The sequence below is a fragment of the Lissotriton helveticus genome, chromosome 5_1 (assembly GCF_964261635.1).
Source record: "Lissotriton helveticus chromosome 5_1, aLisHel1.1, whole genome shotgun sequence".
Taxonomy (NCBI): Eukaryota; Metazoa; Chordata; class Amphibia; order Caudata; family Salamandridae; genus Lissotriton; species Lissotriton helveticus.
The window spans coordinates 214643127-214665113 of NC_136065.1; the positions used below are offsets into that span (position 1 = coordinate 214643127).

A 21987-nucleotide genomic window follows, 5' to 3' on the forward strand; every position below is an offset into this window, starting at 1 on the left:
CGGTGGCAGACGGTGTCGAACGCTGCAGAGAGGTCCAGGAGGATGAGGGCCGCTGTTTCCCCGTTGTCGAGCAGGGTTCTGATGTCGTCGGTGGCTGCGATGAGGGCGGTCTCGGTTCATGTGGTTGGTTCGGAAACCGGACTGCGAGGGGTCGAGGGATCCGTTCGTCTCGAGGAAGGCTGCAACCTGTCTGTTGACGATCTTCTCGATGACTTTGGCAGGAAAAGGGAGGAGCGAGATGGGGCGGAAGTTCTTGAGGTCGGTGGGGTCCGCTGTTGGTTTCTTCAGTAGGGCGTTGAGCTCGGCATTCTTCCAGCTCTCCGGGAAGGTGGCGGTGTTGAAAGAGGTGTTGATGACGTCCCGGAGTTGGGGTGCGATGATGGAGTCGGCTTTGTTGAAGACGTGGTGGGGGCAGGGGTCGGTTGGAGATCCGGAGTGGATGGTGTTCATCGTGCGGGCTGTGTCTTCGGTGGTCACCGTGGTCCAGGTGCAGAGGGTGGTGGTGGGGGGCGCTGGTTCGACGGTTGGGTGCGTGGATGGTGCGTCGAGGCTGTTGTGGATGTCGGCGATCTTACGGTGGAAGAACGAGGCGAGAGAGTCGCAGAGATCTTGTGAAGGAGTGATGTCGTTGTTGCCGGTACTGGGGTTGGAGAACTCCTTGACGATGCTGAAGAGTTCCTTGCTGTCATGGGCGTTGTTGTCCAGTCGTTCCTTCAGTGATTTCTTCTTGGTGGTGCGGATGAGCTGGTGGTGCTTGCGGGTGGCTTGTTTGAGGGCGGTCATGTTGTCTGGGGTCTGGTCGAGGAGCCAGGCTTTCTCGAGGGTGCGGCAGTTCTTCTTGGAGTCCTTGAGTTCGACGGTGAACCAGGAGGCTTTCTTGCATCTTGGTCTGCTGGGAGGGTTCTTTAGTGGAGCAAGGTCGTCGGCGCAGGCAGTTAGCCAATGTGTGAGGTTGCGGGCTGCTTCGTTGGGGTTCGTTGTGCTGGGGGGTGGGTTCTGGCTGAGGGAGGTGGTGAATGCTCGGCGGTGATCTTGCTCCAGCTCCTGTGAGGAACCTGTTGCGGGTGGCGGTGGGTCGTGGTTCTTCTGAAGCTGAGGTGGACGCAGCTGTGGTCGGCCCAGTGAAGCCCGGTGGAGTGGCTGAAGGTGATGTGCTTGCTGGATGAGAAGACGGGGTCCAGCGTGTGGCCGGCGTAGTGGGTGGGGGTGTTGACCATTTGCTTGTGTCCGAGGTTGGCGAGGTTGTCCAGCAGGGCGGCGGTGTTGCAGTCCTTGTTGTTCTCCAGGTGGAAGTTGAGGTCCCCTAGGAGGATGTAGTCAGTGGAGCGGAGGGCGTGCGGGCTGATGAAGTCCGTGATGCCTTCGCTGAATTGTGTGAGTGGTCCAGGGGGGCTGTAGACGAGGGTGCCTCTGAGGGTCGTCTTTGGGTCGGTGTGTATCTGGAAGTGGAGATACTCGGCGGTGGCGAAGGTGCGGTTGGAATCGATCGTGATGCGGATGGTGTTCTTGTGTACGATGGCGATGCCTCCCCCAGTCTGGTTGACGCGGTCTCTCCGGATGATCTTGTATCAGTCTGGGATGGCGATGGCGATGTCGGGCGCTGAGGAGGCGTTCATCCAGGTTTCTGTGAGGAAGGCGATGTCTGGTGAGGTTGTGTCGAGCAGGTTCCAAAGTTCGATGGCGTGTCTGTGGATGGAGCGGGTGTTGAGCAGGATGCACTTGAGGTGGTTGTTGCTGGTGCTCGGCTTGGTAGCTGTGGTGCAGGTCCGGAGGCAGGTGAACTTGCAGGCTTGACAGGTGAAGGGTCCGTGGGTGCGTCTCGGGGTGGCTCGTTAGCAGGCTCTTGTTCGGTCGGGTTTGAGTGCGATGAGGGTGGCGGCGTCGTAGGTCCATCAGGGTCCAGGGGTCCTGGCGCTGGGCGCGGTCCAGGCGCGGACGGACTTACCTTTGGCACACAATCGGCGCGCTAACTGCGTGTCAACGCTGCGCGTGGGAGTGGGCGACATAAGTAAGGAGCCGGGAGGGCGGGTCAGCTGCGTGGCGGCGAATGGGCGGCGGGGGCCGCAGGGAGGCAGCGGCGGGAAAGTAGCAGAGAGCGGCCGGCTCTGCGGTGGCTGGGTCGCCTCTGGAAGGCAGTCGGCGTCAGCGGGAGCAAGAGGGGGCGACCAGGCCTAGGGTAGGGGCAGTGGTCACTCCTGGAGGCTGTCCACGGTCCCCTTAAGTAAGGAGCCGGGAGGGCGGGTCAGCTGTGTGGCGGCGAATGGGCGGCGGGGGCCGCAGGGAGGCAGCGGCAGGAAAGTAGCAGCGAGCGGCCGGCTCTGCGGTGGCTGGTCCCTTCTGGAAGGCAGCCTGCGTCAGCGGGAGCAGGAGGGGGCGACCAGGCCTAGGGTAGGCGCAGTGGTCACTCTAAGGGACCACCATACAAGTGTATGCAGCATGCCATTGCAGACTCTGTGTGATGGTGTAAATCATGAGTGAAAACTCGACATCGCCAAAGTCACTGCATGTAATATATGTAACTCACCCCTACAGCAGGCCTTAAAGCCATGAGGTAGGGTTCATTATATTACATGTGAGGGCATATCTGTATGAGCAGATATGCCCATGTGCTCTCTAGTTCAATTACTACATGGTTCAGGGAAGCCATCTTAAGCATATGTATTTGTCATAAGTGTTCCCAAGCTATATAGTGGCTTTACTAAAACTTATGGTGTTTGGTATCAAACACCTTGTCTTAATAAATCTATACTGTTGCCAGTAAAAGATATTTATGACAAGCACCCAGAGGGCGCCTTAGAGGTTCCCCCTGAAAAACCTACCACTACCTGGCTGTGTGCTGGCTGACTGGTGTCAACCAGCCTGCCACCACAGACTTGTTTCTGACCCACTACAAGTGAGAGCCCATGCTCTCCGAGGCCAGAAACAATGCCTGCTCTGGGGGAAGTTGTTTACATTCCTCCAGCACGATGGCTAGTGATTTAGCATATAAAAGCCAGGGGCTTCAAAGCCCCTGCTGCCTTTGATTTGCGAGCATGGCTTCCCTCAGACCTGGGAGAGGCCAATCCCCGCCCTGAGGCCCATTTGGCACCAGGACAGGCCGGAAATTAGCTATGCAAGAAGGCGTGTTGCACCACCAGTCTAGAAACACATCCCTAAGGTGGGCTACCTGATATGTTCCACAAAAGAAGCATTCCACCATCTTGTTTTGGCCAGAATTAGTAACTCTGGGAAAGGGTTATACCCACTCCCCTCAGGAGGTAAGATCTGTCTTCTTACCATGTTTGTAGATACCAGGACCCCCAGGAGCTCCCTCTGCACCAATACCCAGGGTACCGGAGACCTTGCTGCAAAGCCAAGGCTTTTTTAGGGTCTAGCACGGACACAAACACCGCCATGACAGAACTACCGACATGGGACGTCAGCATCAGAGAGGCCATCATCGAGAATGGCCCAGTTGGCCTGTTTTGTCCCCATCTCCAGGTCAACCTAAAAAGTGAGAGCCTACAATGCCAGCGACCCGCCAGACAAAACACCTCTGCACCCGAGCCCCACAGCCAGAGTTTGAGCCTTCCGACAGCGCCCCCTTGTTCCAGAGATCCTCAAGGGCCGAGCCCCCCTTAGGGTTCTGCCAGACTGGTACCCCAGTCCCCACTTGCAGCCTTTTTCTTGTTATAGGTTTTCCCATTGACTTCAGCAGTAGCATTTGAGGCTACGCTTGCGACCAGCACCTCTGCACCCGGACACACCAGGTGGGGTAAACCAAAACTGCTGGCGCTTCTAAGGACCTTAGCCTCTACTTACCTTACGACCAGAAAAAGACCCTGTAACTCTATTGCAAGTACCCCTATGCAGTGCATGTTTCTCCCATAGGATAACATTAACGTGTTCATGGTTTATGCCTCAAATCTGATAGCTGGATTTTCTGGGTTTCTGAAAAATCGCTAATGGGAAAAGTACTTACCTAATCTGGATGATCTTGGTGTTAAATTAATATAAAAATCAATGTTATTTTCATAAATTTGTGTCGAATTTACTCATTGAGTGTCTGTCTTATTTAATGACTCTGTTTGTGTAACAAATGCCTAACACTATCCTCTGATAAGCTGAAGGCTGCTCGACCACACTACCACAAATAGAACACCTTAGGATTGTTAAAGCAAGCCACTGTACACTAGTAAGGGATACCTGAACTCAGCACAGCACACCTCATTTTGGTACACTATATAGACACTATATAGACAGACAACTTCCTACAGCTGCCCCTTGTTATGTTGGGAAGATTTCTATTGCACATAGCTGCCCTAAAATGGGGCTTCCAGCACTATTAACTAATATGTCAAAACCATCATAAGACGGGCCAACGCACCACATAAGAAAGCCTAAACTGAAAACAGCCATGTCTTTAGCTGCTTTCAGAAGCACAAATGATTTCAAATCTTTCTTAACTGAGACAGTACAGAAAAGAGCGTCCTCCCATTCTGGCTCTTTTAACACGAGGTATATGGCTAGATTGGAGTCTGCCGAGTGCAAAGCTCTGGTAGGCAGATACAGTTGTATCAAGGCAGCCAAGATAGGGGCCCCTTGCATGTTTAGAATATTGTGGGAAATGCAAAGGGCTTTGAATCGAGTACATTGTCAATGGGCAGCGGGTGGAGTTAACGGAGCAGCGAGACTGAGCAAAATTTGGGGAGAGAGAAAAGTAGTCTGGCAGCTGCATTCTGGACAATCTGTAACAGATTTATAAGATACTTTTGGGCAACAAAATAAAGAATGTTACAGTAGTCCAGGCACGAAATCATAAGTGATTGTATAAATCAGTTGGCGGACTTGTCGTGTAAAGAATAGGACGATGGGTTTGAGGCTTCTCAAGGTTCCAAAGCATGTACCAGCTAGTGACCTGACTTGCGTTTTGAAAGAGAGTTGTCAAACCATAACGCTTAGGTTTTTTTTACCACAGATTTAGGTTTAGGAGGGTGGCCTAATGCCTCAAGCCACCAATGATCACCCAAAAGCTGGGTGTGCTTGCCCAGAAGGAGAATTTATTTCTGTTCTGTTGGGATTTAAGTTTAAACCGTTATCGTGCATCCAGTTGGCAACAGTAGTCAAACATTTTTTAAAGTTAACTATGCCTTCCCTCAGACCAGCATATAGAGAGATGTTAAGTTAGGTATCATCAGCATAGGAGACAAGTGAGATCCGAAAAGGCTTTACCATATTAGCTAAGGGTCTGACATATATATTGATCGAATAGGGTTTAGAACTGCACCCTGACGGATGCCATGTAGCAACACTCTTTGGGACGAGGAAAAAGAAGGGGATATGGAGTAGTGGGTATCTACGTGATAGTCATAATCATGTGAATAGTCCCGCCCATGTGCGTGGACCCCGGAGCACTTCATTAGATCTAGTCACTTAAGCTGTCCTCTTCTACAGTCCCGCATAGACACTTAAGAGAGATAATAAAAAAAGATAATAATGCAGCCTAAAAACAACCAGGCTACGCTGGCCATAACTTCACCCTGTAGTGAAAAAGATAGCCAGGTAACAGTTAAATGTAACTATTTTACTAAGTTTCACACGTAGAGAAACTCCCCTTCACAAAGATCCCTTTTTCATGATAGAGATGAAGGGTTGGACAGACAAGCCCCATAGGCTGCCATTATGTGTCTGTAAATGGATACCGTGCCTTTAAGAATCCTTCCAGAGACCCTCGGTATCCCATGATGCACAGCCAAAGGCCAATTACTTTCAGTTCTTTTTGAAAGTGTATAAAGCAAGGCCTGCTGCATTCCGGATATCACGGTTTCATCCACCGGAGAGGAGGGCGGGTTGCTTATGACTATCACAGAGATACCCCTACTGCAGAACTGGAGTTACAGGTAAGAAACTACTCCTTCTGTAGTAGGGGATCTCTGAGTATAGTCATAATAATGTGAATAGAATAGCAAGCCCATCCCCAAACAACAAACCCCAGCGGTGGAAGAAACAGACAGACCTACTATTGTGCAAACAGATTTCTCAGTGAAGCCTGCCCAACCCGAGCATCTGCCCTGGCATCAGTGTCCAGGCAGTAGTGATTAGTAAAGGTATGGACTGACTTCCAAGTGGCAGCCCTACAGATTTCTGCAATAGGGACATTACAGAGTAAAGCCACTGTAGCAGCTTTACCTCTGGTAGAGTGAGCCTTAGGCTTACGAACTGGAGTCTTGTTGGCTTTCAGATAATACAACTGAATACAGGACACGATCCACCTGGAGATAGATTGCTTGGAGGTAGCAAGACCAGTCCTGACAGAGCCATAGTTAACAAACAACTGATTCGATCTACGAATCTCCTTAGTCTTATCTAAGTAGTACTTCAACACCCTTCTAACATCGAGAAAATGAAGGGATCTCTCAGCAGGAGAGGAACGATGCTGAAAAAATGTGGGTAAAGAAATTATTTGATTCACATGAAACTCGGACACTACTTTTTAAAGGAATTTAGGGTGAGTTCTCATGAATACCTTAGAAGAATGAAACACTGTGTAAGGCTCTTGACAACAGAGAGTCTGGATTTCAATCACCCTACGAGCTGATGTTATGGCTACAAGGAAAGCTGCCTTTCAGGACGGATCCTGGAGAGAAGCCTTATGAATGGGCTCAAAAGGCTCCTGCATCAGCCTAGAAAGCACCACATTAAGCTCCCACGGAGGCGAAGGACGCCTAATGGGAGGAAACACTTTCTTCAGACATTCTAGGAAATCTTTGATGACTGGGATGTAAAAAAAGGAAGTTTGTTAAGGACATTTCCTATACGCAGTTAAAGCTGCTAGGTGAACTTTTATGGAATCAAAATTCAGGCCAGACTGAGCCAAATGCAGCAAATAAGGAAGAAGGACATCCTCCTTGCAAGAGGTAGGATCTGCATTCTTAGAGGCACACCAAACGCAAAATGTCTTACATTTATATGCTAAGGAAGTCCGTGTAGACGGTCTTTTCGCTTCTTTTAATATCTCCATACAATTCTGAGGGAGATTTAAATGTCCATACTCCACTAGCTCAGGAGCCATGCTGCCAAATTCAATGACGAGAGGTTGGGGTGCACCATCTGACATGAAAGTCGAAGGTGCAGCAGGAGAGACCGGTGTAATAGATCGGTGAACTTCCACTGAAGGGGCCACTCTGGAGCAATGAGGATCATCTTGGCCAGTGATTGGGAAAATTTAGAGAAAGCTGTTAGACCAGTCGATCCACAGTGCATTCCCCAGCGTCCCTGGTTGGTAGAACCTGGAGGCGCAGTCGCGCCATTTTCTGTTTTCCGTGGTGGCGAACAGATCGACCTCCGGAGTTCCCCATCTTGCGAATATTCCTTGCACCACATCGTCGTTTGAGACCTACTTGTGATTTTCGAGAACGAGTCTGCTGAGAGAGTCTGCCTGAGTATTTTGCACACCCGGGAGGTGAGTTGCTGTGATAGTCAAGTCCCTGGCCAAAGCCAATTCCAGATTGTCTGGGCCTCCCTAGACAGTGGGTGAGAGTAGGATTGCCCCTGCTTGTTAAAATGGAACATCGTTGTTGTGTTGACCGTCTGCACAAGCAGGGAACTGGTGCGAAAGTAGGGCTGGAAGGCTTTCAGCGCCAAGTGAACCGCTTGCAGTTCCAGGAAGTTGATGTGATACGTGGACTCCTTCCTGGACCATATGCCCTGTATCTGCCGGTGATCCGAATGCGCACCCCAGCTGTGGAGAGACGCATCTGTCACAATGGTCTGCGTAGGAGTCTACTTGTGGAAAGGAGTCCCTCTGAGGAGATTGTGTGGAGAGCACCACCATCCTAGAGACTGGATGGCTTGCTGTGACAACATAATCCTGTCCTCCCAACTCTCCTCTTTCTGGTTTCACTGATCCTCCAAACATTCCTGCAGAGGTCGCATTCGGAGGCGTGCATGAGGAGTGAGAAACATGCACGAGGCCATGGAGCCCAGGAGAGAGGACAGCATCCTCACCGTCGAGAAGGGTATGGTCATAAGAGTCTGAGCCTTCCGAAGGATTGATAAGCGTCTCTCCTTCGAAGGACACCTGCTTGCCTTGCAAGTATCGATGGAGGCTCCCAAATACTGCAGCCACTGGACAGGAGTCGGACAGACTTTGAAAGATTGATGTGTAGACCCAAGTGATTCAGCAGAACAGACGTCCTGTTGAAATGCAGTTGTGCCTCCTGAAACGTGGCTGCCTTGATCAGCCATCCATCCAGGTATGGATAGACAAACACCTTGTTCTTCCGGAGATGTGCGACTACTGCCATGCATTTTGAAAAAGTCCTGGGCGCCGACATCAGGCTGAAGGGAAGCACTGCATATTGGTAGTGATTGGTGCCGACCAGGAAGCGTAGGAACTTGCGATGTTTCCTTGCTATGGGCACATGAAAATATGCGTCTTGCAGATTTATTGCGCATAGCCAGTCTCCCTGATGCAGCTGAGGGTAGATCTGGTGCAGGAATAACATGCAGAACTTTTCTCTGGGGATCTATTTGTTCGCTTGCCGCAAATCGAGAATGTGTCTGAATTCGTTCTTGACCTTCTTGAGTACGAGAAAGAATCTGGAATATAGACCTTGTCCCCTCTGGGTAGGAGGAACCAGCTCTATCGCTCTTTTCCTTAGCGGGGTATCGTCCTCCACCTGTAGTTCGTGCAGCCGGTGTTGTGAGCAGACTGGCGGTATCGATGGAGGATGGCTGGTGAAACGTAGACAGTATCCCTTGCAAACAATATTCAGCACCCAACTGTCCCGAGTTATCTTCTTCCACTCTGCCAGATAATTTTGAATGCTTCCCCCCACAGGAGTGGGCAACAGAAGAGGGGGAAGTAACCCTTCAGGGCTTGGAATCCGCTGGGGCCTTGTTCCCTGGTGTCGACATGGTGCTTCCTCTCGACTGGCGTCTCTGAAACGGCTGAAATGACCACTGAAACTGTTGCTGTTGTTGCTGTCCAGACTGACGGCATTGCCCACGCTGGAATTGTTGAGAGGAATAACACCGTTGGAAAGGGCGGAAATTCCTATGCTGCTCCTTAGGCTTTTCCAAGCCAACTGCTTTGAGGGTTTCCATCTCAGCCTTCATGTGGGCCATCTCCTCGTCCGCATGGGAACCAAAGAAGGTGGTACCCAAAAATGGAAGGTTTGCGATGCGTTGCTGAGCCTCCGGTTTTAAAGAGGTGAGACGCAACCAGGAATGCCGTTGGAGAGCAATGCCATGGCAATACTCATGGGCTGCAAGGAGAGAGATGTCCGCTGCCGCGCTGATAATCCGATTAGAGACCATCAGTCCCTCGTGGAGTACCTCCTGGAAATCCTCCAGTTTGTCCCTAGGTAGGAGGTCCATGAACTGGTGAAGAAGGATTTACAGATGGCGCAGGATTCAGGAACATGTGAAGTTGGTAGACAGAGAATACAAACTCTGTGGGAGTCCGACTTGGTCTTCTTCCTGCTACATTCAGGGCACTTGTCAAACAAAGATGGTATTTTGACAAGAAAAATGTGGGCTAACTGCCCGAAAAAGACAGCAAAAGGAAGGAAAAGGCTAAAGACGTCGAGTAAAACACTTTAACTTTAGAAAGTTTAATTATTGAAAATATACCACTCAGGTAGAGCTCAATGCTCCAGGGTCCTGATAGCAGGAGCCGGAAAAAAAAACTGAAAGTAACTGGCCTTTGGCTGTGCATCATGGGATACGGTGGGTCTCTGGAAGGATTCTTAAAGGCACGGTATCCATTTACAGACACATAATGACAGCCTAATGGGCTTGTCTGTCCAACCCTTCCTCTCTATCATGATAAAGGGATCTTTGTGAAGGGGAGTTTCTCTGTGTAAAACTTAGTAAAATAGTTCAATTTAACTGTTACCTTGCTATCTTTTTCACTTCAGGATGAAGTAATGGCTAGCGTAGCCTAGTTGTTTTTAGGCTGCATTATTGTCTTTTTGATTATCTCTTAAGTGTCTATGCAGGATTGCAGAAGAGGACAACTTAAGAGACTATATCTAATGAAGTGCTCCGGGGTCCACGCACATGGACGGGACTATTCACATGATTAGGACTATACACAGAGATCCCCTACTACAGAACAGGGGATATCACTTGGAAAGACCAATCACTTAAGAAAGAGGCTGAACCAAGTCAAAGCTTTGCCATGTATCCCTATTTCATGAAGTCACTGTGGCAGCACCGCATGGGAGACTGTATCGAAAGCGGTGCTTAAATCTAAAAGAATCAGTGCCTGAGAGCAACCATCATCTGCAGCACTGAGTAAGGTCTCCATTACTGACACAAGAGCTTATTCAGTACTTTAGGAAGGTCTAAAACCATTCTGTGATGGGTCTAAAATATGGTTATGCTCTAAGAAAGTTGTCAGGAGATTATTTAAATGTTTCACCACTACCTTAGATAGAAAAGGTAGCAATGAGATGGGGCTATAGTTTTCTGGCTGGGCAGCATCAAGAGTAGGCTTTTTCAAAAGAGGGATGGTCTTGGCATTCTTCCATGCCATTGGCAACACTGCCATAGTTAGGAAGAGTTTGGCAAGTTATTAACAAAAAAAAAAGGGGTGGGTGGAGACAATAGTAAACTGAAATTGTATAATATGGATGGATTTCATCGACTCATTAGGGAAACCTGATTTATTTGGTGCATCAGGGCGATAGTGAAGCACCATCAAGCAAGGTTAGCTCTTTCAGTTCTGCCCTTTGTAGACGATCAGTCATTTGTCAGGTAAGGCAGCCTCTTCTGGTCTGTAGCTTGTCGTGAAGTATGAATAAATCTCGCTAATCTTATTGATAAAATGAGCAGCAAGTTTGTAAGTGTGCTATTTGATGCTTCCACTGGCTCATAGGGTTTTGCCGGCTTTATTAGATTATTGACGATAGAGCCAATACATTGGAGGTAATTCTTGGTATAAGAGAGGACACTCATGACAAAATGCACACCCTAACATACTAGAATTAAGTTTTGCACAAGACGATTTGGGATAATTCTTGGCCTTAAGCATGGCAGTTTGTGGCTGAAGGCCCTTCCAACGGTGCATGTTAATATTTAGTGACTGCTTCCTACTTTCAACTGTACAGCCCAGTACACTATTACTGTCCCCATTATCTCAGAGTAGGCAGTCCATGGGCGTAAGGCTCAATAACATAAGGGTGAATTAATTGCAGGAAACTGTAGATGCCAGTGGGGAGATAAGTGCCTTCAGCAAATGTAGGACCACCATGCAGACACACACCGGTGCAGTGTGTCTCATATTCCAAATGTTCCATCTAGTCTAGAGACTCAACACAGAGGAAACAGCTTTCTATATTACACTTTCTCAGACAAGTCTGACACATTAGTTTCTAAATCTGTGATCTTTACTGATGAGTTTCACCGATGATGTCACCTTGTTTTCAAAACTTCTAATAGTTTGTTCTAGTACCAGTAGTATCACATTCTAAGTGGGAGTCTATCCGTCATCTGCTCCATCTCATTTCTGTCACAGTAATTTGGAAGAGTCTCCTTTTCCTTTTTAGGATGTACAGCATTTCTGCTCAGTCTGAGTACAAAAAAGGGGTGCAAGGCTCGTATGTAGAGGATATAGGAAGTGATCACCCACAGCTTCCCTGCCCTCTTAAATTTGCAACAACTTCAAATGTTGCATAGTCACATTGCGGAAATCCATGGGACAAAACAGCACCAGATTTTGCGGTCTAGAAAATTCAAAATCCACAGGTCCTTTCTGTAGATTTTCTATTATTGCCCTGCTTTAAATCAGATCCTTGATATTTGGGACTGAATCCACCAACCTATAAGAAAATATCAACAGCAATTAACTCTCAGGGAAATCACAGTTTACACTGCTACTCTTCACTAAATAGGTGGGTGATGCAATATGAGAAACTATAGCTACCTGTCAATTTTTCACTACAGTTTTAACATAATACAGGAAAAGCCAAAGGGGAAGATGCTTACCTTGCAATGGACTTGAGGAAGAAACCATCAAAAAGGCAGGTGCAGAACTCTTCGGAGCTAAATTCGTCTGCCACCAAAGTGAGGTTACTGGTAAGTAAGTGCAGGAATATATCCGTAAATGCTGAATCATTTAAGGTCTCCACTGTAAATGAACAAAGAATATTCACACATTGGTCAGACAGCTGACAGGCTCAGTCAGTCACCCAGCTCTATACAATCCAAAAAAATAACTGCCCAGTTAGGCTCTGTGACTTTACGTACATGAAGCATATAATAAAACAAATTGCCCAGTAGCATATACAGCTACCAACAAAAAATAAAACCAAGAAAATGTCAAAAACACGTTTTTCTAAACTACATAAGGCTTCCTGAAATACTAGGATGTTTGGGACATTCATATTCTTACATTTGTGACGCAAAATAATTATTAGATACCCAATGTGCTTACCCCACAGGAGTAAGGAATACTAGTTATCACCAAACATGATAAAAGATCACAAGTAGTGTGACAAATAACTCAATGTATGTTCTATTGACAGGGAATATCGTTTATATTGTGTGTTACCTAGGAAGGTGTTACAAAGAAAGTAAGAGAATTAGCAAAAATGACAGACAAGTATATACAAGTTAATTTGGCCTTGTTGAAATGTTGTGCTGTATGGACCGTTCACATACTTGTGTATCTAATTATTCTTTTGCCTCTTTAATCAATTTGAAGTTTACCACACAAAAGTGAGGAATACAAGCTATTGCCAAAAAAAATCACATCATTTACCACAACAAAAATCGCAAGCATTGTTCCAAAGAAATCAATTTGTGTTTTTCACTGTCCAGGTGATGCCAATACTATGCGTTTGCAAACTAAAGTCAGGGAAACTTATGTATACTTTTACAGTGCGATCAGGATGAAAGGAAGGACATTGACTGACCTAAAGGAGGCAGGAGCCTGAGTAGGGCATTTCTGTTCCGCTGTTTTGTGATGTGGAGCACGTAGTACAGACACACCTCACATGCCACTCGGTTTTCTTGGAGAAATCTAATAAAGGAACAAGCCATTGTTCATCAATTAAACAAACATATAATGGGAGCTAAAAGGAGCAACATGCCTACTGATGAACAAAATGTGAACTGACAGGATAATTCTTGTTTGAAACGGTCAGACTGAAAATGACAAACCTAGTAAACGTCTCTGGGACCGTGCTGGGGTATGTAACCACTGACTTTTCTTCAGCTGGTAACTTTTGTTCAACATTGTAGGTATAGTCATCCACCACGAAGGACTGAAGCAGTGGGAGAAATCTTGTGATCAGCTCTGGTTCCTAAAGTTAAAGATGGATACAACAACCATTAGTCAATATCTTGATATTCATCTTAAATGAGAACCATTCTTAAGTTATACAGTACCCTACCATGAGCTGGTTATGAAAGCCAGCCAACTCCTGGCCTTGTCCAAAGTACGATTGAAAAATCTAAATTAAAATACATTTCTAACAACATACCATTTTGGGTTCTCTGAAGATTTGACTGTCAATCATATCCCAGGCTCCATGGCCCAAAGACAGCATTCTCAGCAGGAGCAGCAGGTCTGGGCTTTCCTACAAAGTGACAGGAAATTAAATGGTCAAACATGAAAAGAAACTCAAATACTTTTCTACAGCATAATGTATTAAGAGCTTAAGCACTATCTACTTTGCCAATTAAATTGAATACTTAAATTACTTACACACCCCATCCTCCCTGATTAATACACCAACATATGGAAAATGTGATGAAATCCTGTCTAATCGATCATAATCATGACTTGACATCCGCTGTTCAAAATATCCTAGAGACCTTGCACAATACTCTGAACATACTGCATACTTGAGATGCAGATCTTTTTTAAAATACATTTGTTAAAAGTTTGCATACACTTAGCAATTAACCACAACACACATAACCAGCTATTTCTACATCGATTAAAAAGCAGGGTCATATAGCGCAGGGTTTATCAAACTTGTTGTGGATTGGATGCCATGTTACTATATTAAGCCGCAGCCTGTTCAACATTATTGACTTTAGTTGCACTGACAAATGTTTCATCTAGCCGTACAAAGTAATCTTATCACAGTCTCCCACCAAAACCCATAGAGGTCCTAATCCACAACGATTTTAGGTAAACGGTATTCACATTATTTGGCGTTGATGGGGTGCAGCAGAAGCTCAACCCATAGGGATTCAGGACACATGAAGAGGTGGAAACGTTTGACGAGAAACTGACGGTATTTCAACCACAGATTAAAAGAGCAGTGAGACACACGAACAGCCACAAAAGCAGAGGTGCATAGAGTGGTGGTGTTCTGAGGCAGTGGAAAGGGCTGCAAGGTAAACAGCTGGCTTGCGCGTGGAGCAGGAGAGAAGTGTAGTTTAGGAATTTCTCCGACCACTGAAACATTGGGCTGACTACGATGGCCAGCACTGTGGCAGTGAAAATCACTATGCAGTGAGTTAAAGAGAAATGGTCATCCATACCCAGATGCTCAATGCTGGAAGAATGAGAAAAGACTGACTACAATGAATATGGCAGCAATTGTACAAGGGAGGAAATCCTAGGAATTGTAATGGTACTATACATACAAAAATTTACCCTGGTTGGAAATAGTGACCGTCTTTTCAACAATTGCGTTTTAACCCCATTCAAGGCCATGCACACGAAATGGTTATTTCTGGCGATAATATCTGTATTACAGAAAGGGTAGAACAAGTGTCTGTGGCCCTTTCTATAATACCAAAGTGCCCGGGGTGTGTGCGAAGCAGGCGCTGGTGGTGCTATTTGGGCACTTTGGCTTTCTGGTGTGAGGACAAGCCTATCTAGCAGGTACCACATGGCTGGAAGAATGTGTGAAGGACATAAGGTTCTCACAGCATCCTAAGGAAACTAAACCCTTTCCTTCCACCTGGTGACCTCAAGTGCGCAGTACAAGCATTAGTCATCTCACAATTGGAATATGGCAGTGCAACACTCTGTGGTCTGCCTAAGCACAGACTGGCCCCCCTCAGATTCTCATTGAATGCAGCCGCCAGGCTCGTCACAGGCGCCAAGAAGTAAAATTACGTCTCCCCGGACCTGAAAACACTTAACTGGCCACTTTTCGAAGCAAGGATACACCTTAAACTTACCTGCATGACCCACAAAGCCCTTTACTTCAACACACCTCTGTACCTCGCAAAAAAACTTGAGCAGGCTGGTGGTGCCCATACCTCCAGGAGCTCTAGCACCCTCCTACTCAAACCAAAGAAATTCAATAAAACAAAAACCTATAACCGTTCCTTCTCAGGTATCACCCCAAGAATCTGGAACGCCCATCCAACAGAAATGAGACTGATTCCATCAACAGTGTCCTTCAAAAAGAAAATGAAAGCGCTACTGAGGATTACCTACCTGCTTTAAAGTCCAGTAGGGGTACTGAGTCACCTCATTTACTATCACGCGGGTAACTTTCTCGCCTTATCCTACAGACTAAATTTTTTGCCCACTATTACATCATTTTGTAAATATTGCTATTTTTGCCTATCCTGCTATCAGGTAACTATTGTTATTTTTGTCTATATGTCGTCACATAACTACTGCTATTTTTGTCTACTGCTATGATTCTGCCGTGATTGCCCCTTTCCATATGTGTTGCATCCCTCTGTAAAGCGCTCTGATACCCTCTAGGCTCATATACAAAAGTTTCTAAATAAATTCATGGACTTATTGATGTGTCCTGCTGAGTAAGTCTGCAAAAATGTTGTCCACCCTCGGAGATGCTCCGCGACGAGGTGGATGCCTTTACAGTGTGTGCAGTGCCACATCCACTGCACTAAGGATGATAGATTTTGGAGAAGAGGGAGTGTGTGCTACCCATCTTTTGAAAGCCTGTGAACAGCTTTTGGATTCAATACATGGTGGTCATGCTGTGCATCCTGATGAGGACTACCTTTCCCTAAGGACTTGTAGGAAGATTTGGAGGTCTAGATAGATGGCAAGCCCTTCCAGGTAACTGAAACCCTGTTGCTGAGGTCCCCTTGGACCACGATTTCACGGAGATGCACAGCCAGTCCCATAAGCGAGGCTCCTGTTGTAATGGTTGTCTGCAAAACTGGATCCAGGCTGGAGCATTTTTGCCTTCCGCTTGAGAGCACTGAGCAGTACGGTACACTTGGAAAAGACGCATGTGCGGCCTTGCATGAGGAGCAATGGCAACATAGGAGGCCATCATTTCTAAACTGACTGGGCTGAAAAAGTTGATGCTGGAAGGCCAATAGTATTTGCTGCTTGGGGTAGGCTTTGTGTATGACTGCATACAGAAAGGACCATAGAAAGGGATGTATTTGTAGTGGTTGTAGATGGGACTTGACTGGGTTTATGGGTACTCCCAAGCTCTGAATTAAGGATAATACTGTGTGAGTGTGTGCTAGTCACTGCATCCTGATACTGCTCTTGATCATTCAATCGTCAAGGTAGGGAAAGATGTGAATGTCCTTCCTTCGCAGATGTGCTGCCACCACTGCTATGCACTTGGTAAACACCCTTGGAGCTGTAGTAACCTCAAAAGGGAGTACTTTGAACAGGTAGTTCGGTCCTCTTACCCCCAAAGTGAATTCAGACAAGTTCAATCACTGTGGATAAGCTGTCCATGTGCAAACACACGGGTGTAAAGAACAAGTTACTTACCTTCAGGTAGAGACTATCTACCTGTAGATTCCTTACACACTTGTCCGATGTTATGGACCTCCAGTGGGGAAGATGAGTCAGACTAGGAGTGCTTGGAGGCTGCAGCTGCCGAGGTCAGGGTGGCTGACTATTTGTGGCCTCCATTCCTAGGACAGAATGAACTGCGTCCACATCCCTGCACATCTTGGGAAGTCTGCACAGGACGGTGGCTGGGATAGGGCTGATGCGGCTGGAACCCCCTTCCGTTGCCATGAAAGGGGCAAAAGCTAGACTGGCCATGAGGTGTAGAAGAGAGGCCCAAGGATCTGGCCGTAGCACTTGGGTCCTTGAACCGCTCTAGAGTCGAGTCTGCCTTGTGCTCAAAAAGACAGGATCCATCAAAAGGCATGTCCATCACATTAGGCTGGACATTGCCCGAGAAGCCAGATGTTCTAAGCCAGGCGTTTTGCCATTAGGCCACCGTCGCTGAAATTGCTCTGTGCAGCGAATCAATCGGTTCAAGGCCATACCTTATGGCAAATTTTGCTGCATCTCTCCCGTCCTTAACTGCCTGGGAGAGCACAGCGCTGGCATCCTCAGGGACTTGTGGCATCACTTGCACAACCGTCTCCCAAAGGGAGGGGGAGAAATGGCCCAATAAGCACGCGGTATTCACAGACTGCAATGCCGGGATGGAGGAAGAAATTATCTTTTTCCCAAGTGACTCCAGCCTCTTGGATTCACTATCCGGAGGGGAACGCGCCCTGGGAGGGAAAAGTCTGCACCACCAAGCTTTCAGGGGTGGGGTGCTGGCTGAGGAATATTGGGGCGCCCAGCGTGCAATTCACACGAGCCCCTGTGCTGGGCTTGGACTATGTGAGTCAGGAGATTAGTCTTGACCTGCACGGAGGGCAGCTCTAGTCCGAGACTTGCCCGCCCTCTTAACCACCATGGCATAAGGTAGCCACAGGTGGCGGACAGAGCATGCCAGTATCTGGGGAGGTGCCCAGTCCACTGGCTTCCCTAAGTTCCCCATACCAGTCCATCTGCTCTGAAGGGTCATCCTGGTGTTCCAAAGGGTCCATAGACGCCTCCCATTCTTCTCTCGAGCCGAAAACATCTTCAAAGTGTTCAGGTGACAACATAGAACCCCTGGGTCAATAGGCGCCGGAACTGTCGCCTTGCAACGCTGTTCAGACTGTGTTGTCGGGGATAAGGCTGGGACTGGCACTGCCGAAGGGCACCAGCGGCACTGACTTTGGGGGGAGGTCACGATGGCACAACCGGCATCGACCCAGATTCGATGGCGTTGAATCCAATGGCACCTATTCTGAACCTGCGGGGCCCGATGGGCCGGATGACAAACGCGGTGCATGGCCTCGTAAAATTCATTAAGTTGACCCTGGCTCCAGCTCTGCAGAACCGTATCTAGAGTGTTGGTGCTTCTTACCTCGTTCATCAATGTACGACAGTCAAGGCGAAGATGAAGTCCGCTTCTTCTTCTTCTTGTGCCTCTTCCCAGAGTGCCCCGAAGACCTCAAGTGGGGCGAAAAGGACTTTGGGCTCCGGAAGCAGTCCCGCGACCTCCTCTTTTTCAATCGGGACGGGGATCTCCATGGATGGTGTCGACTGCAGGGCCGCAAGGAGCTTCATAACCGCTCCCGCAAGGGCTTCGGGCCATAGTCCGAGCACAACTTGGAATCGTGCTCGTGCTGGAGACACCAGAGACGGACGAGGTGGGGGTTAGTAACAGATGTCATGCAGAGACAGGCACTGCACAGCTTATACCCGGTCTTCCTTGAGACAGAAAAAATTGCGAAGTCGACAGAAAGTCAAAAAAATGCCTGTCAAAAAGCAACATGGGGTAGCTCCTCGCAGATCGGCGCTTAACTGGCGCACAAAAAAAAAAAAAGAACTGACGTCCGCACACCTGGGTGGCACCTCTTTAATGACCGCGACGTCATAACCAATGCAGGTGACGCCACGCGGAGACGAATGGAGCAATCAGATGGTGCATGCAAGGAGTATAGATCGAGCAAAAGTTTTCAGATCCAGCTTGATGCCTGGGAAATTCAAAGGTAAGGAATCTGATAGAAGTCTCTATCAGATCGTTAAATCAATAGCAAACGTTCACCTCATCTACCACCCGCCAGTACATAACCAGCTGTTGTTCTTTGAACAATTAATGGAAACAACTGTAGGCCAAACACTACACTGGAATGCGATATTTCAAGGGCACTTCAATACCCATTCGAACAACGATGAAGACACACAGGTCTCCACTCTAAAAAAACGTAATTGAAGATCAAAATCTTGTCCAAGCATGTAAAAAACCATCACATAACGTGCCATGCTTGATATAATCATATCAAAGATTGGAGTCTTAAACATAGACTCAATTAATCCAATGGACTACTCAGACCATCACCAAATCGTATTCCACATCATTACATGAACACAGACAGAAAGAGGTCAAGGGCTCAAACCCAAACACTGTTCTAGAGACAACAGAAACATGAACAGTGCTGAGCTTGCCTCCCTCTGTCATAACAAACGTTTATCATTAGTGACCTACAGAGAGTGCAAGTTCTAACTGGCCACTACAACCATAATATGACTGATATAATGGAAGTAGTAGCCCCACTCTTTCACAAGATTCAACAAACAAAGGAGTTCACCCTTGGTTCATACAAAAAACTAGAGTAGTCTAATACTCGCAAAGAGACTTTGGAGACATGAAAACTCCACCACACCGCTAAGGGAAAAAAGAAACACCTACAAAAAAAAAGGCATTTTGAATTGGAGGGGGCTGACGAGGCTCTAGTTGTGACATAATGAAATGCGCATGGACGGAGCATGCATCAATGCTGCAGGCCTTTAACGCTGTGGAGCATCAAAAATTTCGGATGAGTAATTTGGTGTGCATTCTACTACTTCTAGTGTACATATATTTACTTTTTGTCCACTAGATAGATTGCGCCAACTTAAACAATTAAGTATGCAGGAGTGTTAAAATTGTGTTAAAACTGTGTTAACAGCACTGGAGGCTCTTTTCGTTAATAAGTTGATGTACAGAGAACACCAATAGGCATTTTCATAGTATCTGAATTGCATATGAGGTCGATTCTCATGATACTTGCATTGCCATGTACTTTATTTATGATTATGTGTTCGTATGCATTTATTCATTGTTGTCAATTCATATTCATTTTATCTTATATTTATGTCTCTTGCATTTTATTTAATTGTAGAGCTTGTCTGCATATTCACTTTTTGCCACTATACGTGCGGTTTGATTAGGGATTCAGTTTGTTTATGTTTTATTAGGAGAGGTTTTCACTGTTCACGACATGCAGCGTAAGGTGTGCTCATAGTATGGGCTGGTTGAGTGCAGGTGAAGGTAATTAATTGCACAGGATATTTAAAGATACTGATTTTCACCTGGTTCCATTTGATAATATCCACGAGGGGGATTGTAGGTCAGTGGTTGGTTTATGGACAGTATGATACATGGTAGCTTTAAACAGTGGGCCTCTGTCCATATCAATGCGGAATTGATGGACTGGTTCTCTCATGAGTCATAGGTGCCCTCTGTGCTGAATATTTGGTAAGCAGATTTGCCCATATTTCAATGTTCATTTTTGGTTGAGCAGTGTTTTATTTGAAAGCATGCAATCAAGTCTTCAGTTGTCACGGGTTTCACATACACGTTATGTGTTACATAGCACACAACTATGGTAGCATTTTATTTTACTGGATTTCACACTGCTGTATCACTTTTTATTTGGGGCGTTATACATGGGCTTTTGGGTTGCTTTTAATTGGGATTCAGCATTCAATTGGTGGATTTTGGGTGTGGGACACGAATGAGTGGTTATGGGCAGGGTTGTAATTTCAGGTTTTGATGTTAAAAAGTTATTATTCATTGGTCGTGCTGATGGGTTATTTTTTTACCATCTTGTATTTTAGTTAACTCTGAGGAAGGGAATTATCCCACAATTCATTGGGTATAGTTGTGAGATTGTTTCATGAGAAACATTTAACCTACATGTGTTGCTGAGAAAAGCCTGGTTTGGCATCTCTGAAAACTTTGTGATAAAAAATGTATGAGCCATGAAAACTTGAAATAAAACATGGAGAACTTTTGGAATGAAAATTAAAATATGATACACTGGTTGAAGATTTTGGATTCATTCATTCATTCATGTGGCAGTGCATGTAGTTTGGGGACCTCACAAGGCTCCAGCTTGTGATATATATACAGAAACGCGTACAGATGGAGCACACATCAAGGTTGCACGCCTTTAGTGCTGTGGAGCATCAAAAATTTCAGACTAGTAATTTGGAGTGCATTCTATCACTTCTAGTGTGCATATGGAATGCCTAAAGCATCTTTCATCAGATCCCAACTAGATACCGTCATAAATCAACCATGCAAACTCTTTGAAATTATCAAACAGCAGATCGGACCCAGCAATCACTTTATTATAAATAATTCCACAGAGATCGGTGAAGCTTTTTTGTTCCTTACTGAAAAGAAAATAATAATAACAGAAAGACCAATCACCACAGACCATGAAAGGAAAAGGGTCCCAACGTCCCCTCATTGAAACAAGTGACAGGGAATGGGCTTTATGCAGAGGCCAGGGTTTTACATCTGTCCTAGCATATTAATGCCAGGCCTAGTGGCTCTGTCAATGCTTGTTATGAATAGTAATCTGAAGGCGAGGTTGAAGAGAGAAGGTAGGAAAGTTTAGTGGATTAAGCTGTCCATTGTATTTATCGGTAACCTGATGCGTTTCATCTTTAAGAGCTTCGGAGCATAGGAGGGCTTCGTAGCCTAAGAGAGCCTTGGTGTTGATGTCTTGTGATTGGGTGCCAAATGAGGAGCTGGTGCCCTCAGTATGTGAGGGTGGAAAAAGCTGTTTAAGTGACTGCTGCTCGATAGCCTGGGCTGGAGGTTTGTCAGTCTCAGAAACTTTTGTTAGTGTCAACTGAAGCCCTAAGGAAACTGGGGCCTATGGAGGACCTAGTCTCTACTCCAATGCTCTGGGTTGGACGTCTATGCGAGCAGTGCTCTGCCTTGGCTTACGTTTTTTAAAATTGGGACCTCTCATTGGAGTTTTTTGGGCCGAAGTCAAACTCATGACCCTATGCGCGGCCTCCATGTGAGGGCCGTCTTTGGCTTTGGGTCAACATCCTCCATGCTCTGGTTGTCAGGATGCATGGATAGACTGCAAATCACCAAGTATCTGACTGAATATCTACACTCCAACCTTTTGTCCTGACAGAGACAATGAATCTGAGAAGAAGTTCTCCAGGTTGATCAAACATCCAGA

The 21987-nt window shown here is 46.6% G+C and overlaps 1 protein-coding gene across 1 annotated transcript in view; it reads right to left on the reverse strand.

Annotated features, from left to right (window-relative positions):
- NELFB (negative elongation factor complex member B) overlaps positions 1-21987 on the reverse strand; it is a 210594-nt gene that overhangs the window by 41577 nt on the left and 147030 nt on the right. The window contains exons 8-11 of the mRNA XM_078642025.1: positions 13473-13568; positions 13150-13292; positions 12903-13009; positions 11974-12115 (exon numbers count right to left, since the gene is read on the reverse strand). Coding sequence (XP_078498151.1) covers positions 11974-12115; positions 12903-13009; positions 13150-13292; positions 13473-13568 — 488 coding nt within the window. The remainder of the gene's footprint in view (positions 1-11973; positions 12116-12902; positions 13010-13149; positions 13293-13472; positions 13569-21987) is intronic.